Source organism: Lipotes vexillifer, unplaced genomic scaffold (genome assembly GCF_000442215.2).
Source record: "Lipotes vexillifer unplaced genomic scaffold, Lipotes_vexillifer_v1.1 scaffold342, whole genome shotgun sequence".
NCBI classification, from domain to species: Eukaryota; Metazoa; Chordata; class Mammalia; order Artiodactyla; family Lipotidae; genus Lipotes; species Lipotes vexillifer.
In genome coordinates, this window is record NW_006786802.1 from 5,497,326 (window position 1) to 5,515,568 (window position 18,243).

General features: G+C 40.6%; 1 protein-coding gene across 1 annotated transcript in view; it reads right to left on the reverse strand.

Annotated features, from left to right (window-relative positions):
- HEATR3 (HEAT repeat containing 3) overlaps nucleotides 1-18,243 on the reverse strand; it is a 36,775-nt gene that overhangs the window by 8,584 nt on the left and 9,948 nt on the right. Inside the window, exons 7-12 of the mRNA XM_007459480.1 lie at nucleotides 17,092-17,369; nucleotides 12,445-12,535; nucleotides 12,181-12,338; nucleotides 11,811-11,893; nucleotides 10,024-10,160; nucleotides 3,889-3,977 (exon numbers count right to left, since the gene is read on the reverse strand). Coding sequence (XP_007459542.1) covers nucleotides 3,889-3,977; nucleotides 10,024-10,160; nucleotides 11,811-11,893; nucleotides 12,181-12,338; nucleotides 12,445-12,535; nucleotides 17,092-17,369 — 836 coding nt within the window. The remainder of the gene's footprint in view (nucleotides 1-3,888; nucleotides 3,978-10,023; nucleotides 10,161-11,810; nucleotides 11,894-12,180; nucleotides 12,339-12,444; nucleotides 12,536-17,091; nucleotides 17,370-18,243) is intronic.

An 18,243-nucleotide genomic window follows, 5' to 3' on the forward strand; every position in this document is an offset into this window, starting at 1 on the left:
GAGGGGCGCCCCTGGGGATGGTGGGTGACAGTAACCAAGAGAGGTGGGGTGGTGTGGTCTAGTGACATGGTACTCAGAACTGGAGGATTTTAGAAAGGAAGCAGTGAGGACGGTTTAGAACTGTAGTTCTCAAACTTCAGAGTGCATGACAATCACCTAGAGAACTTGTTAAAACACAGACATCTCTGGGCCCCTCCCTAGAGTTTCTGCTTCAGTAGACTGGGGGCAAAGCCCTAGGATTTGCCCTTACACACACACAGGAAAAAGACCACGGACCCCATAGCAAAACTGGCAAAAGATGGGAAAAGTTACAGAAAAAGAAATGCAAAGGCCCTTAAAACACATGAAAAGATGTCCGATCTCCTCACAGTAAGAGAAATGCAAATTAAAATTGAGATATAATTTCTCACCCATCAGACCACTTAAAATCCAACATTTTGACAACATATTCTTCTGGTGAGGCTCTGGCAGAACAGGCACTCTCAAACGCTGCTGGTGGAGATTCGAAACAGCTCAGACTCTAAGGAGGGGACTACAGCAATACCCAGAACAAAGCTACAAATCCATCTGTTCTCTGAGCCGGCAAGCCCAATTCTAGGAATCGATCCCAAAGACACAATGGCAAAAACACAACAGAACTTCTGTAAAAAGGCTATTCACTGCAGTTCTATTTGTAATAGCAAAAGATTGGAAACAACTAAAATATCCATCGATGCAGACATGTTGAATATGGAATATGTACACAACGGAGTGATATGAAGCTGTAAAAAAGAAATGAGAAACATGTCTACGGTGATTAATAAGGGAGAAGAGCAAAGTACAGAAGCACTACTTTTAAGGAAAGGAATGGGGCTTCCCTGGTGGCGCAGTGGTTAAGAGTCCGCCTGCTGATGCAGGGGACACGGGTTCATGCCCCGGTCCGGGAGGATCCCACATGCCGCCCAGCGTCTGGGCCCGTGAGCCACGGCCGCTGAGCCTGTGCGTCCGGAGCCTGTGCTCTGCCACGGGAGAGCCCACAACAGTGAGAGGCCCGCATACCGCAAAAAACAAAACAAAACAAAACAAAAGGACTGAAATACAAATACATACATATTTTGCTTATGTTTTCCAAAAAAGAACAATAGAATGATAAATTAAAAAATCAAAAAGGTTGATTACCAATGGCACAAAGGAAAGAACAGGGGCAAAGGGACTTAGAAGCTAGATCTCTCTAAATATATACATATATATATTCTTTTTGGGGATAAAATATAAGTAAAACTTACCATTTCAACCATATTTAAAAGTACAGTTCAGTGGCAGTAAGTACAGTACATTCACACTGTTGTGCAACCGGCTGGTGCAACACCACCATCCATCCCCAGAACTTCTCATTGTTCCATACTGCAACCCTGCACCCATTAAACAGTGTCTCCCCACACACCCCACCCTTACCCCAACCCCTGGTAACCACCGTTCTACTTTCTGTCCCACAAATTTGACTACTCTAGGTCCTTCATAAAAGGATTCACACAATACTTGTCCTTTTGTGTCTTTCATTTAGCATAATGCCTTCAAGGTTCATCCATGCAGTAGCATGTATCAGAATTTCATTCTTCTTTAAAGCTGAATACTATTCCATAGTATGTATATACCATATTTTTCTCTGAATATATTTTGTTTCAGTTTTAACTGTGAAACTGTGTAAATATTTTATATAATTAAAAAATAAAAATTAAAGCAAACAAAAAATGCTTTAATAAAAGCTGAAACAACTGAAGCTAACTTTATAACAAGCCACAAAGAGAACTTTTCAAGCAACTTTAAAACACAGTAATTTGTATAGTCCTAGAGGCATTTTTTTCCCTAAGGACATGAAGAATCACAAAGAAATCTTAAACTGCATTCAGTAGTGTTATTGTTAGTAATAATACCATTATTTTGAAATTATTAACTATATTCTGTAGGGTAAATAATTAATAATGAGTTTTTAATGATGGTTTAAAAAACTGGTTATTTTTAGAGACTGCTAGGACACCAACTCATTATTCTAGAAAAAAGGGTGGGGTGGGGGGGAGGGAGAATCATACCCTATCTTTTTTGGTATGAAATTTATTTCAAAGTTACCAACTAACTGATGAAATAGGAAGTTTTTATTTATAGAAGAATCACAGCTAATAAATGCTTTAAAAGGAATGACAAAATTAGGATATCTCCATTTTGCAAACCCTAATGAAATAGTGGATCTATACAACAAAAATCACTGGTTGCTACAAAGTGAATCCATTGATTAATCTTAACATCACTATTTTACAACAATATGTGATTTGTGATATAAAAGTAGAATATACATACAGCACTGTGAATTATTTTTGCCTAAAATTATCTGATCCTGAATCTAATTAAGGCTCTAGACCTAGCTCCCAATTTATAGGAAATATGGGAGACAGAGGGACCTGTTAAATAATAACATTGTTAAAGCAGCCAAATCTGAGAATGGGGAAAATTCTTTAGGACAGAGGACAGCATCTTCTTCTTTTTTTAAATATTATGGCGTTTTCTGGGTTTTTAAAAAAATTTAATTACTTTATTTATGTTTTATTTTTGGCTGCATTGGGTCTTTATTTTTGGGTGTGCGCGGTCTTTTCTCTGGTTGCGGTGAGCAGGGGCTACTCTTCGTTGCAGTGCACGGTTTTCTCATTGTGGTGGCTTCTCTTGTTGCAGAGCACAGCCTCTGGGCATTCGGGCTCAGTAGTTTGTGGCTCATGGGCTCAGTAATTGTGGCTCGCGGGCTCTAGAGTGCAGGCTCAGTAGTTGTGGTGCGCGGGCTTACTTGCTCCGCGGCATGTGGGATCTTCCTGGACCAGGGCTCGAACCCGTGTCCCCTGCATTGGCAGGCGGATTCTCAACCACTGCGCCACCAGGGAAACCCGATAGTTTCTCTGATTAATAAATAGTATGGGGAAAGGCGGGCAGGCAGGGGAAATGTTATAAATTCAGAGATTTAAGAATCTGTCAGTATACTAGAAACGACTGAATTGTATACTTTAAATGGGTGAACTGTATGGTATGTGAATTAAATCTCACTAACCCCGTTAAAATATATGTATTTAAGAGACCAAAATATCAACTAAGAACAATACATGGATCCTACTTAGATGCTGATTTGAACAAACCAATTGAAAAAAAAAAAACATTTTAAAAGCAATCAGGGGAAACTGAACTCAGACTGCATATAAAATGATAATTTTAAAACATCTGTTGATTTGGGGGTTTGGGATAACGGTATTGCGGTTAAGTTTCTTAAAAGTTCATTTTCTGTCACAGACACATAATGAAGCACACAATAAAACATTCATGGGTGAAATAATGATTTGCTTTAATTATTCCAAGAAGCTAAAACAAAAATATAGGGAAAGTGAAAGAAACAAGAATGACAAGATGCTGGCAACTTGTTGACACTTGGTGATAATGCTTTCAGGTAACAATACTATTATCTCTGCTTTTAGAAATGTTTGAAAATTTCCTTCATAAAAAGTAAAAAATAAAAGTGATAAGGCACCTATCACAGAGGTGCAGACAGATCACTGTGGAGGACCTGGAGTACATGCCTGTAAATTTCTGTAATAAAATGTTTAAAAAAAGACAAATGATTTCCAGAGAAAATACTTACAACACAAATGCCAAACACATTATATCAACTAAAAAAACTGTGTATGTTTTGATGGGGGTGGTGGGGAGAAGGAAAAGATTTTACTTTTATACTTTCAGTACTTTTGTTTCCACTTTACAAGGATCATGCATTACTCTTTCAATAGAAATAAATACTTAAAAATAGTTAAGCAATAAATTTTGCCTCCGTAATACAGAATCCTGGCTAGTTTCATAAAAAAAATTTTAAAACCTTACCTGAGGAATGTTCTTGGAGGCCGCCGTTTGCAAAAGGGCCCTCAAGGCACTACTTATAGCTTCTAAAAAGTCAACATGCTTAGCAAAATCTAAAACACAAAAGTGAAATATAAATTTGTTTCTGTCTTTCTCTAAGAAGAGTTATTTTATAGAAAGAGTCAAAACAAAGCATGTTAAATGTTAATATATGCTACAATATTAAAAACATTTGATATCTAAGCCCAAACTTCCACTTCACAGCTTCCTGTGAACTGCATATTTGAGTCGGAAAGATGACCATGATTGAAATAATCAGGATAGTCCTGAGAGTCCTTGACTTGTAGATGCTGGATTTTCATTTAACTCACACTTTAGCACATGATAAGCCTGAGCTAACCTTTGTAGACTGAATTCAGCTTTTCATAGATTGCTATCACGGTGCTGGGCAGACATAGGGTAGAGTCATCTCCCAAGTCAGAGTGCCTCCTCGCCAACCCAAGCCCACTGCCCAGCCAAGAAGTGTTGCTTGTGCAGGGCCAGGCCACTATGCCTCTGGTTTTCAGTGGCTCCTGTGGTTTTTACTGACCCAACTTCCCCTTTCCACTCTTGCTCATTTTTACTCTTTTCTTATTGTCCCTTCTTCCCACACAGGATAAACAGAACAACAGCAATAAACAATTATGCTAACACAGCCATATAGGAGGGTGAGGACCGCCTAGGTGAGCTGGCTCCCTAACCCCTTTGGTGGGAAGGGAAAGCAACTGATGTGGTGTGATAGGTTATATTTTCCAAAAATAGCCACAACAGGGCTTCCCTGGTGGCGCAGTGTTTAAGAATCCGCCTGCCAATGCAGGGGACAGGGGTTCGAGCCCCGGTCTGGGAAGATCCCACATGCCGCAGAGCAACTACGCTCGTGCGCCACAACTACTGAGCCTGTGCTCTAGAGCCCGCGAGCCACAACTACTGAAACAAGCGTGCCCTGAGCCCGTGCTTCGCAACAAAAGAAGCCACCGCAATGAGAAGCCTGGGCACCGCAACGAAGAGTAGCCCCCACTCGCTGCAACTACAGAGAGCCTGCGTGCAGCAGCGAAGACCCAACACAGCCAAAAATAAAAAAACAAATAAATAAATAAATTAATTTTTTTTAAAAAAACAATAAATTGATTTAAAATAATAAAAAAAAAATAGCCACAACAGTATTTCCAGTTCTGCATGACTTTGCAGAACCTTGCCACTTCCCATAAAGACTGTGGGGTCTATTTCCCTCCGCTTGAACCTGGGTGGGACTTTGTGGCTTCTTCAACCAGAACAACATGTGAAAGTGACAGGCTAAGTGGTAAAAGGCATGGCTTCCACCTGACTCCCATGCCTTTGCTCTCTCTTCTCTCTCAACTCTCACCCTTGGAACCCAGCCACCATATTATGGAAGCCCAGGTCACATGAAGGGGTCAGAGGTGGGTGTTCTGGCTGACAGCCCCAAACCAACTACCAGACATGTGAGTGAACAGGCCTCAGATGATTCTGGCTCCCAGTCTTCCAGCAGAGGCCCTAGGCTAGGGTTTCTCAACTTCAGCACTATGGGCATTTTGGACCACATAATTCTTTGTGGTGCATGTGGAGTCGCCTGTGCACTAGGATATTTAACAAAATCTCTGGCCTCTACCCTCTAGATACCAGCAGCAACCCCCAAATTATAACAACAAAAAATGTCTCCAGACATTGACAAAAGTCCTCGGGGGCAAAAACTGCTGCCAGTTGAGACACACTGGCCTAGACATCATGGGGTAGAGAAAACCATCTCCACTGGACCCTTTCTAAATCCCTGACCCATAGAAACCATGAGAAATAGCATATGATTACTGCTGTTTTAAGCCACCAAGTTTTGGGGTGATTTGTTATATAGCAGTAGACACTTTGTCTTTCTCCTCTATGGTGCCCTTGGCCAAATAAAGATTCTGATGCCCCTTTCTGGGCTTCATGAGAGCAAGGCAGCTTCTGCAGAGACTAGAATTAAGGCTTGTTTTATCTTTCAGCTCTCTCATTTTCAGATATATGTTATGCACAGAGGTAGGGAATTCCTGTAAGTATCACAGAACAGATACTAGGATACTTTAGGATCAGACAGACCAGGGACAGAATCCAGCCTTTGACATTATGTGACCTCTCATTTTGGTCTCAGCCCAAGTGTTAGCTCCTCAAAGGGGCCTTTCCATACTAACTAGTGTGACACCTCATACCATTCTGCTTTTATGTTTTTCCTTCCTAGCCAAAATGACCTTAAACCTTTATTTATATGAAAATGCAAGCTCCATGAGCATGGCGGCCTTGCCTATCTTGTTTATGCCTGTATACCTTGGACCTAGAACAGTGCAAGGCATAAAGTAAGTCAATAAATAATTAGTTGTTAAAAGAAGGAACCCCCCTGAAAAAAGTTCCTAAACCTCTAAATCTCAGTGTCCCCATCAGGCAGGTGGAGTAATAAATGACTAGCTCATAAAACCTAGTACCTAACAGGCCCTCAAAAATTGGTATAAAATTGTTACTATTAAACTTCCAAAAGTCACCATACTGGCTCTGAAAAGTAACTTATATTTGATTAAAGCTGTTAAGTGTAGTCCTGGAAATCTGTCAGCTGCACATAAAACTGTTAAACCATGTTATGAAGAACTAACTTGATACAAACTAGAACACATCTCAGAACCAACTTTTTTTCTATCCTCTGTTCTTAGGAAAATAACAATTACCTTAGATTCAAAATCCTAATCTAAACTACAATACTGTTTTACATTACGTGAAATTCATATTTTCCCTAAATTTGGATGATTTTTATTTAATTCACATTTCTGTTCATTTATCCAAATTAGGGAAGGAAGTTCAAACAACTCTGCCTTTCTGAGAAATTCTCAGTAAAAGGTCAAGACATGTGGTGTTGTCAAAAGAAATTAAGTAAATGTCAAAAGAAGTTAAACAAAAGAGGCGATTCAAAATGTCTTTCCCCGCAACAATTTGGTACAGTAACTAAGAATTTGTAGCACACCTAAATGTAGGTAAACAGTCAACCCACAAGTAATCAAGCAGCAAATTATATTTAGGTGAATCCTGCAGACTGATTTTCAATGTTCTGAGATGGAATAAAAAACATATCCCAGAATGGGTGCTACTACCATTCTAACTGTAATGAAAATGAGCTTTCTGCTTCCCAAAATCTAGGGTAGCAGGGAATCCTAAATGATCTTAGAACCCACGTAATGGAACAAATGACAAACTGACCCAATCTGCAAATACAACATTGCTAAAATTTTCTTATGTTTTGAAGATCAATATTTTAAATGAAGGAGACAAAGATATTGGTGTTTTGAACACAAGGACCAGACTCTACTAAAAACTTGCTCATTTTATCTCTGATGTCAGTCACAAGTCTATGTAGGTTTGTATCAAAAATTTTATAAGTATTCAGAACTGTATTTCAGCATCAAAACTAAAACAAGTTAAATACAATACAGCTGTACGATCCTCATACATTTAACTTTCAAACATGGTAACACAAAAAAGAGAAATTTAGCCCCATTCTCTCCACCAAATTCTTCAATGACAGTTCACATTATCCATGTAGAGCTCATAGGGTTACACTATTTTATAAGTCCGAAATATTTGGAAAGACTATACTAGAAGAGTATAAATATAAGCAATTATCCTTTATCAAAAATTTCATTCTGATAAAAAGGTTATGTCTACAATAGCTAGGAAATTGGAATTTATTAAAAATCTAAGTGTTTAATTATACTTTCTCACAATTCAGAAACTTTCCATTATTTCTCTAAGGCTCAGCATGTTATGGTTTTCCTGTGATCTTTCCAGGTAATAAATGTGCATGTACCAGTGACCAAGAATAGCCAGCTGAACTAGGAGAAACACACCTAAGTGTTTTCTGCATAGCAGAGGCACAGAATATGTGCACTTATTTCCAGTGAAATAAACTCTTCATGCTGGCAGGGGATAGGGCTTGTGGGACCTTGACTGGACTTTCATTGAGAAATGGCCCAGAGGAAAGAGATGGCAATTGTGAAACTAGAGCAGACAGGGTTCCCTCAGGTTAAGCAGGTCTTGGAAGCACTAAGAGGTCTGGGTAGGTCCTGCTCGCCTGGGGGCCTAGCTGTGGACTCCCCTATCTGGCCCTGCCTGTTGCAGGGAGCCCATGGGAATGCGTGGATGGGAGGGGGCATGAGCAATAGCAGTCTCGCCCAGCCACCCCTCCACAGGACATCCTGCTGGGCTGACGGAAACCATCCCTCTTGCCCCCCATGCCATCCAGATCTCGTTAGGTTTATAAAGCTGGGAGAGAAATATAAAGCTATAGTCATCATTTGCCCAGCTCACAATGACCAGTCACCTCTGTACTCCAGAGCTGGCCCAGTACGGGCGTGGAACGGGAGTGGGGCTAACACTACTCACATCCTGTTCGACATCCTGTCTTAGGTATGGCTGGGCATGTGGTTTTCACATGATGGCACCAGCTAAATACACAGCGTGAGATCACTTGAAAACTCCGCCTGTTAACTGACAAATATTGATAACTATACAATGAGTTTCTAAATATTTATTTACTTAAATCTTTAAAAATTAATCTAGAACTTCTAAAACATGCACCATTAAATACACAGCACCTCTTCATAGAGTGCAAGATAGATGTCTTAAAGAATCAAAGACCAGCTCTTGAAGGAATGCTTATACAGAAACTTGTATTTAGTCAAAAGTGACCATATTTTGATCTTCTAAGAGTTTCAGCTCTTGGACTTAGTATTGTGCCTGAGAAGAGGAAATGTTAAACAATTCTGTACAGAAATAGAGAAGATTCATATCTCCCATATTAACCCTCACTCCAGACATACATGCCGGATAGGGTAACGCAAAGAATTTTCCTTTACTATGTAAAATACCTCTATTTCCTTTCTCTGTTTTGTTTGAGCTCCTATAGTTTAATGTGCCGAAGTTAAATGAGATTCTACTACAGTGAACTATGACAATCTGTTAGAAGAGCATGCATTATACACTGTACAGCTAGGTCATTTCAAAAGAACAGTTAACAAATATTCTATGATACTGCTTATATGTGGAATCTAAAAAATGATACAAATGAACTGATTTACAAAACAGAAATAGAGTCACAGATGTAGAAAACAAACTTATGGTTACCAGGGGGAAGGGGGGGACGGATAAACTGGGAGAGTGGGACTGCCATATACACACTACTATATATAAAATAGATAACTAATAAGGACCTACTGTATAGCACAGGGAACTCTTCTCAATACTCTGTAATGACCTACATGGGAAAACAATCTAAAAAAGAGTGGATATATGTATAACTGATTCACTTTGCTGTACAGCAGAAACTAACACAACACTGGAAATCAACTATACTCCAGTAAACATTAAAAAAAAAAAAAAAAGAAAAGAAGAACACCTAACTAATGTACAGTATCTCTCTAGGTTTCTGCATACAAATGAAATTAATCCATATCAGATACCTGTGACTTAGAGATTCAGCTTATACCATGCAAAGGCATTTGAAGAAAGATATGTGTTAGTAAAAAAGCAAGGTGTAGAACTGTGTGTATGGTCGTCTACCATTTGCCTTAAAAATACACATACATACTTTGGTATCGAGAATCTCTCTGGAAGAATACACAAGAAACTGGTCACAGTGACCAATTCTGGGAGAGGAACTGGGTAGTGTGAGAAAAAGGAGGGAGGCTTTCCACTTTATGTGCTCTCAAACCTTGTGAATTCTGTCATACACATCTGTAGCACCCAATCAAATGTAAATCAAATGATTTTATATTTAAGAAGAAAACTAATACAGAATTACCCAAATATCTTAATGAACCCTAATATTTATGATATTTGTGATGCAGCCTTAATTGTCCTGACATAACTGGATGCAGGCAATTTTAATGAAAAAGAAAAATATGCCCCAGAGTCCTGCCTGCACACTTTGTTTTGACTCTATACTACCGGCAACTATAAATATATGACTGCTAGTGTCTGGGAAAGGTTTCTGCAGGTTGGATGAGAGACCGTATAATTACAAACTCCAAGTTCCTGGCCCTTCAAAATTCTGCTCCATCCCAGTCATTTTTCACAATAAATATTTACCTGGCTGAGAAAAAAGCAGCTGTGACAGATGCTGTGCAAGTGTCTGAAGGGCTGCAGGTCCTCCCAGATGGTCCACATCCAGGAGGGAGACAAGGCTCTGGAGACACACGAGGGCTCTGCATTGTATAGTGCTCATTCTGCAAAGGAAGAGAGAGAATGCTGTCTGTTCCTCTCATAGTAACCCAGCAGAATGCAGCATTGACCTTGAAACTAAGTGTCAGATTCTGACAGGGACCATCTGTAAGCAGAAGGACGTCTAGAGCAGTGAGCAAGGATTCGTAAAGTGAACTGTTAATCCTACCAGATCGGGCTTCCCTGGTGGCGCAGTGGTTGAGAGTCCGCCTGCCGATGCAGGGGACACGGGTTCGTGCCCTGGTCCGGGAAGATCCCACATGCTGCGGAGCGGCTGGGCCCGTGAGCCATGACCGCTGAGCCTGCGCGTCCGGAGCCTGTGCTCCGCAATGGGAGAGGCCACAACAGTGAGAGGCCCGCGTACCGCAAAAAAAAAAAAAAAAAAAAAATCCTACCGGATCAAACTGCTTGAGCACTCAAGACCTCTGAGGCACAGCTCATTTATGAGTCACATGGAATCTGCTTGAGAAAAATTTCTATGCATGGCAGCATCTTTAAAATTATTTTTAATTGTGAAATATGACATACATAAAGCAGTCAACGAATATACAGAATTTAACGGTTTACAAAGCAAACACCTGTGCATCTAGGTAGGAAATAAACAGCGCTAGCACTATTTAAAGGACATGGAAGCAACCTAAATGTCCAACGACAGATGAATGGATAAAGAAGATGTGGCATATTTATACAATGGAATATTACTCAGACATAAAAAAGAATGAAATAATGCCACCTGCAGTAACATGGATGCACTCAGAGATTATCATACTAAGTGAACTAAGCCAGAAAGACAAACGTCATATGATATCGCTTATAGGTGGAAACTAAAAAAAAAAAAAAAGATACAAATGAACTTATTTACAAAACAGAAATAGACCCACAGACATAGAAAACAAACTTATGGTTGCCAAAGGGGAAAAGGGGGGAGGGATAAATCAGGAGTTTGGGATTAACATACACACACTACTATATATAAAACAGATAAGCAACAAGGACCTACTGTATAGCACAGAGAACTATAGGGTAATAACCTATAAGGGAAAAGGATCTGAAAAAGAATACATATATATCGGAAACACTGTGCTGCACACCTGAAACTAACACAACACTGTAAATCAACTATACTTCAATTTAAAGAAAAAAGAAAAGAAAGAAACGCTGCCAGGGCCCTCACGGCCCACCTATCCCTTCCCTATCATGCCCCACCTCCTTGACCCCAAAGGTCACCACTCTCCAGACTTTTATAGCAGACATTTCCTTGCTTTTCTTTACAGGTTTACCACCTATGTATGCATCACTAAAGGAAACAGTTTAGTGTCAGTGTTCTAGTTCAGATTTGTTATTGCTGTATGTGTTGATCTAATGTGTTAAGTAGTAGCTCAGCTGTATGTATTCTACTGTATGATTATGTCAGCATTTATTTATCCATTCTGCCACTGATGGACATTGAGGTTGTTTCCAAGTTGGGCAACTGTGAACCACGCTGCTATGTGCACTCTCCTGTCTTAGTGAACATATGGGCAGACTTCTCCAGGGAACATACACAGGACACGGGGAGAGATCCTGAAGGGGGAGTCGGCATCTTCCATTTAATGGTCCATCATTTCACATAATAACATCATGACAAATGGTTTTGAAAATAGAAAACTTCTTACTTTCTAATCAAAGGTTTCCAACTGGGGTTCCTAGAACACACGTCAACTGCAGTGCTGTTTGGAAAGGCAGTTTTCTCAAAAATCTAAATTTAAAAAAGAAGTAAGGCAAAGGTTAAAGAGTAGGGTTTTTACACATGATTCCTTTATAAAATCCCAACATGTGACTTCTAAGTGAGATGGTTAGGCTTGATAAAGAGGTGCTCAGGAATTCTGAACAGCCCACCTCCAGTGCTGTTCATTGTTTTGTTTGCCAGATCTTACCAATTACCCACACCTGGCAGTATTAGCGTACTCCTTTTGCACACAGAAGGAACAGCTTTCTTCTGCCTTCCCTGTGCTCTAGAATGAGCCTAGACTGAAAACAGATTACCTTCTTTGGGATGAGGTAGTTGGTGAGAGCGGTGTGAACCTCATGGGAGAGGCAGAGGGGAGACAGCAGCTGCCCACCGCATTCACTGAGGGAATTCTCCATAAATGTGTCGCTTTCATCACTGCTGGAAAGCTCTTCCCATTCATCGTCGGTGGGATCTGGGAAGAGTGCAGATCACACAGAACTGGACTATGAAAGATAATCCTCATGGAAGCTGCCCTCCCAGTCCAGAGGAGGGTATCTAAACGGGAGCCGGTCACAAACCTTCACTGCAGCACATGTTGACAATGATTTCCAGAGCAGCCTGCTGAGCTGTCAGCAACGCTATGGTCTCTCTCAGCTCCTTGTCGGTGGGCTTAAAAAAAAAAAAAAAAAAAAAAAGCAAATGACCAACTCTCAAATGTGTGGAAAAATATTTTCATGTGACTCTCCTTAGTTAAAGCCTACTAAATGATATTTGCACTTGGAATAGAGGACATGGGTGGGGGTGGGTAAATAGAAGAAAAGTCATAAAGTGCTGGAAGGACAAACAGGCATTATGATTCCTCTTGGCACTGTGCAGCGTGCCACTGTTCACCGGGTTTCCATCTATCTGCACGGTTATTTCCCAAGTGTTGCTTAGTTGGCTGGAGCGAACAGAAAAATATTCAGGAATTCTGAACTAAATTCACCCTGAAACTTAATCTAATGTGTTAAGAAGTAGCCCAGCATACTAAGATTCAAACAAGAGTTCACTGTGGACACCAGGCACTTACACACAGCAAACCTGCTTTTAGACACCTACACAGTTTCTTGGAAAAGACTTCATTAACCAGAATTACTAACAGGCCCTTATATGACCAGTAGAGCTTGGCTAAGGAGCAGACAGGCTTGCTGCTTTCTGGCTTTCTTTGAAGACTGCAATAAAGCATTTCTTAAAGACTGAAGGAAGAGGGGGACTTTTTCTTCTGGAAATAAATAACATGAACCTAACTTATCAATTAACATTCTCAAAATGGGTTGTATAAATTTATATGACCTTAATTCTCAAGTCACCTATGAAAAGGGAAATAGCTTCACTCCCAAACAGTACATAAGCTAAAAGTAATGTATATTTTGTTGTCTGAATGTTGCCCAGTTTCAAAAGCTTTCTGTCTCTTCAATGGCTGTAAAATATTCCATTAAATGAATGTATTATAATTTATTAAGCATTCCTCTAGCATGGAATATTTCAGATTACTTGGTTATCTTATTTCCTCAGATTGACTGGATCAAAGGTTAAAAACACATCTATAGATATTGTGACATATTCCTGTTCTCCTTTTCCAGAATGTCGTACTCATTTTTAATCCTCCAGCAACTTCTTGTGCAACGATTTAACTGTAATTTTGAACCACATTCTTAAAAAAAAAAAAAAAAAAGAAGACAGCTTATTTAATAGATGTAGCATAGGAATCCCTATGTTTATATTCATTTTATTGCTGGCAAGAATGTATCTAGGGACTTCCCTGGTTGTCCAGTGGTTAAGAATCCACCTTCCAATGCAGGGGATGCGGGTTCGATCCCTGGTCAGGGAACTAAGATCCCACATGCAGCGGGGCAACTAAGCCCGCACCCTGCAACTACTGAGCCCGCGGGCCACAACCACCGAGCTCACGTGCTCTGGAGCCCGTGCACTTCAATGAAGGATCCTGCGTGCCACAACTAAGACCCGACACAGCCAAAAATAAAATTAATTAATTAAAAAGAAAAGAACGTATCTAAAATTTATTCCTACTCACTTCGTGCGTGTATGATATTCAACTAAACATTTCTTAGAGGCGACTCAAAGCTACATAAGACATGCCTTTGCTGGGCTCTCATCCACTTAAAACCTATGAAGATCTGGCTTAGAAGAATTCTGAAACTAAGTTCCACTTCTTTACCTGACTTTCCTGCTCAGAACATTTCCCTGCTTCTTATTGTTATCAAATTGACATAAAGAACCAATCTAGAGGAAATGTTATGACGGCTGAGATTTGCTTCAAAATATTCAGTAGTTGAGAGGTAGGTAGGGAAACAGATGAAAGAAAACAGACTGTGATTTGACAACTGCTAACTGTGGAAGCTGGGTAGGGATTGTCCTACTTCTGCATGTTACATCCACAACTTGGGTCAGTTCTCTCTTTACAGATTTGTGCTTATACCTTCTTAAGTTAAATGATGCAATTAAGGGTTTTGATTCTAAAGGATCCCTGCACAAGCCACTGGGCAGCGTGAAAGACCAGAGCTGCCTGGCTGTAAATTTGTATTCCTGACACATGGCAGCACGATGCTTAGCACCCTACTGGCACTTAAACGCTGGCTGCCTGATCAGCACGTTAATCATCCAGTCTACTCAGCTATGGTGATACGCTTTAAAAAGCAAGCTTTTGCTAAGAGAAAACACTGCATTTTCTAAGCACCAAAATTCTATTTCTAAGTAATACTTGGGAAAGTGAATCTCTAAATAAGTTAAAAATCGATACTTTTAAACAGTGGCACTTCATCTTGGTGGACGTGGATCTCAATCCCCACTCACTCATTCCCTGCAGGGCCCCTGAAAGCAAGGCTGGAGATGGGGAAACCCTGCATGAGTGCTGTTCTCCCAGCCAGTGATGTCCGATCTTTCAGAGTCCCCTGACAGCCCAACTGGAATTTCCACTTCTGCTCTGATGGGAATTTGGGGTGGGGAAACATAGTACATGTGCATCTGGCAGGATAAAGTGACCTGGTCAGCACGATGCAACACCTGCAGAAGAGCCTCCAAACCCTGACCTGTTATAGCTGATGTTCCACATGTGGATCCCAGATCTGTAACTCACCTCCATGTGGTACCTGAGGGGACGCTGCTGGGGTTCTAGAAACACCCTTTGGAATGACAAGGCTCATAGCTATGTCTTTGTCTATCTTGCTTTACTGATTTTAAATTCTACCCACTCTGACTCAGATGCACAAGTGAGACAAGGAGTAAATTTGGGGTTCAAATACACGCCTCTTGCACCAAAAGGGGGTGATATGATTTTTAAGCCACTTTACGATTTGCAAGCAACTCGAGGGCAGGATGGTCTTTTCATTTTCGTATTCACCCCAGCACTTAACAGAATGCTTTGCACCTAACAGCTATTCATGGGGATTGTGGCACATATATACGATGGAATATTAATCAGCCATAAAAAGAAACGAAATTGAGTTATTTGTAGTGAGAAAGTAGTTCTTAACTACAACATTTGACTGCTTTAAGACACCACCAGTTCAGCTTTACAAGACTTCATGAATGTAGGGCAGTGGTACACTGATGAGTTTATGCCCACTAAGAATTCTTTAAAAATAAATCTATCAAAACTCTAAGACACTGACTTAAGATACTTCTCAGTTTCAGTTCATTGTACATGAATCAGGACAGGCCACGACTGAGATGGTACAAAGTGTGACAGGACATTACTAGGGTTCTTCCAGTTCAGGCTTCATTGTCTTTCTTCCCAATGGCTTCAGCAGCCTCCTGTCTGGTCTTCCTGCCTCCAGTCCCCTCAAACAACACTAACCCACTTTCACCATGCTGTTTCTTACGCCATGCTTTAAGACAGCTCAGGTGTTCTGTCCACAAAGCCTTTTCTGAGAGCGTCTTCCTTTCTGCTTCCATCAGGGCTGAGTCAGGTGTGCCTACTCTGTAGATATGATCCCCTCAGAAGTCTGTGCACAGCCCTATCACTGTTCTTAGCACAGGCATTATAATAAATTATCATTACATGTCTATCCTCTCAAGATGAAAAAGGTCCCTGAAGACAGGAAATATGCCTTAATCATCTTTCCATCAGCAGCACCTGGCACAGGGCCTGGCACACAGAGTAAGCACAGAAAATGTGCACCTGGAGGAATAAAGCCCGACTCACCGTCCTCCTTGTCTTCCTGACGACCTGCTCTCCTCCTTGGGAACAATGTTTTCCCAAAGTATGGCTCCATCGCTGCTGACTGGCTCAGCTGAAGTGTTCCCTGCACCCAAGACTGGCCCTCCTCACCCCACCGTCACACCCGCTAGCACACATGAGCCCCAATCAAACACTATAAACCAGGGACTTCCCTGGTGGCCCAGTGGGTGAGAATCCGCCTGCCAATGCAGGGGACACAGGTTCGAGCCCTGGTCCGGGAAGATCCCACGTGCTATGGAGGAACGAAGCCTGTGCGCCACATCTACTGAGCCTGCGCGCCACAACTACTGAGCCCGCATGCCACAACTACTGAAGCCCGTGTGCCTACAGCCTGTGCTCCACAAGAGAAGCCACTGCAGTGAGAAGCCCGCGCACCGCAATGAAGAGTGGCCCCTGCTCGCCTCAACTAGAGAAAGCCTGCGTGCAGCAACGACGACCCAAGGCAGCCAAAAATAAATAAATAAATTTATAAAAAAACAAAACAAACAAACAAAAGCTATAAACCAGTCTGCAAAAACTACAAACCATCAGTAATTTTCATAATCACCCAACCTCCTCTGCTCGCCAGTAGTGGGTAAATGAAAGTTTGGCTTGCTACTTTGGTAAGGCTAAACACTAAATGAAAAGAGACAAGAATGCAAGGGACAATTGAAGCAAAGTAAAAATTCCTTTAGTTTGAAGACAGTCTGGGAGAGAATGTGTAACTGAAGTGGGAGATGACCACATGTCTCTGAAGTGCTGCAAAAGTACTCGCCTACCCCACCTTTCAAACCTTCTCTATACAAAAGTTTTGTCTTAGGACATTTTTTTTTCTCCTTTGGGAGATTTCTGAGTTATGAGTTAATGGGAAAACATGACTTTTTTTTTTTAACTGAAATTCACTTTATAATTAACTTTGCTGTAACATTTTCCTACAAAGCTTAGGATACCTATTGAAAGAAAATAGCTGTATTAATCCATGTCTGAAAGCATCAATCCGACTTACTGGAAGTAAATCTGAAATGAAAGCTTTCCTTCTGACTTTCCTTCTATGAGGAATTTCTTCCATTTCATCATCCTCAATCAAATCATCACCATTAACGTTCTGTAATGTGTCCTCAGTCTCTGCAGCAGTTTTTATCCTTTGAGTTTCGGCCTCCTTCATCTGAAGAACCGTTTCACCAGCATCCATTTCCAGAACTTCAGATAAGATCTTTAGTATGGCATTTATGATTTCTGCCTGACTCTTGGATGGAATAATGTCCTTTAGATTCCAAATTGTGCCTGTAGAAAAAAAAATGAGCATAAGGACAAAGATATCAACTGTGAAATCTTTTATTAAATACAGTTTCCATGAGAGTGGTTCTTTAAGCTCAGGTGTAATTTCAAAAAATCCCGATCCCACTGCCTTTGTTCAGTTTTTATTAAATGTCGAAAAGCTTTGCACTGAGGCAGCTCCCTTTATTACAGCAGTCCTTCACAATCGTCTCCCTTTCTTGGCACACAATGCCTTGCTCTGATACACCAGAGAGCAACAGATTAAGAGAACACCGATCAAGTTTCTTTTACCACGACAAATTGAGTTGCCTGGCTTTCTTTCATCTTAACCTGAGCTGCTCTCCTAAGCAGCTTCTTATATTCCAAGAGTGGAATGGAATGCACTAAAATTCCAAGGTCTCACGGACAACCAGAGAGCAGGTTCTTGGTTTTTTGCTTATGAAACTAGAATAGCTACCACTAAGTAGTTAGACAAATTAAAAAAAAAAAAAAATGTGATGGTTAAAATAAAAATCATTCCTGGGTATATATATTCAAAAAGAATTGAAAGCAAGGACTCAGATGGACATCTGTAGAACCATATTCATAGCAGCATTATTCAATAACAAAAAGGTGGAAGCAAGCCAAGTGTCCATCCACAGATGAATGGATAAACAAAATGTCATATACACATACAGTGGAATATTATTCAGCCTTAAAAAGGAAGGAAATTCTGACACATGCTATAACATGGATGAACCCTGAGGACATTACACTAAGCAAAATAAGCCAGTCACAAAAAGAAAAATACTGTATGATTCCACGTATTTGAGGCACCAGAGTAGTCAAATCCATAGAGACAGAAAGGAGAATAGCCGTTGCTGGGGGCTGAGGGGAGAGG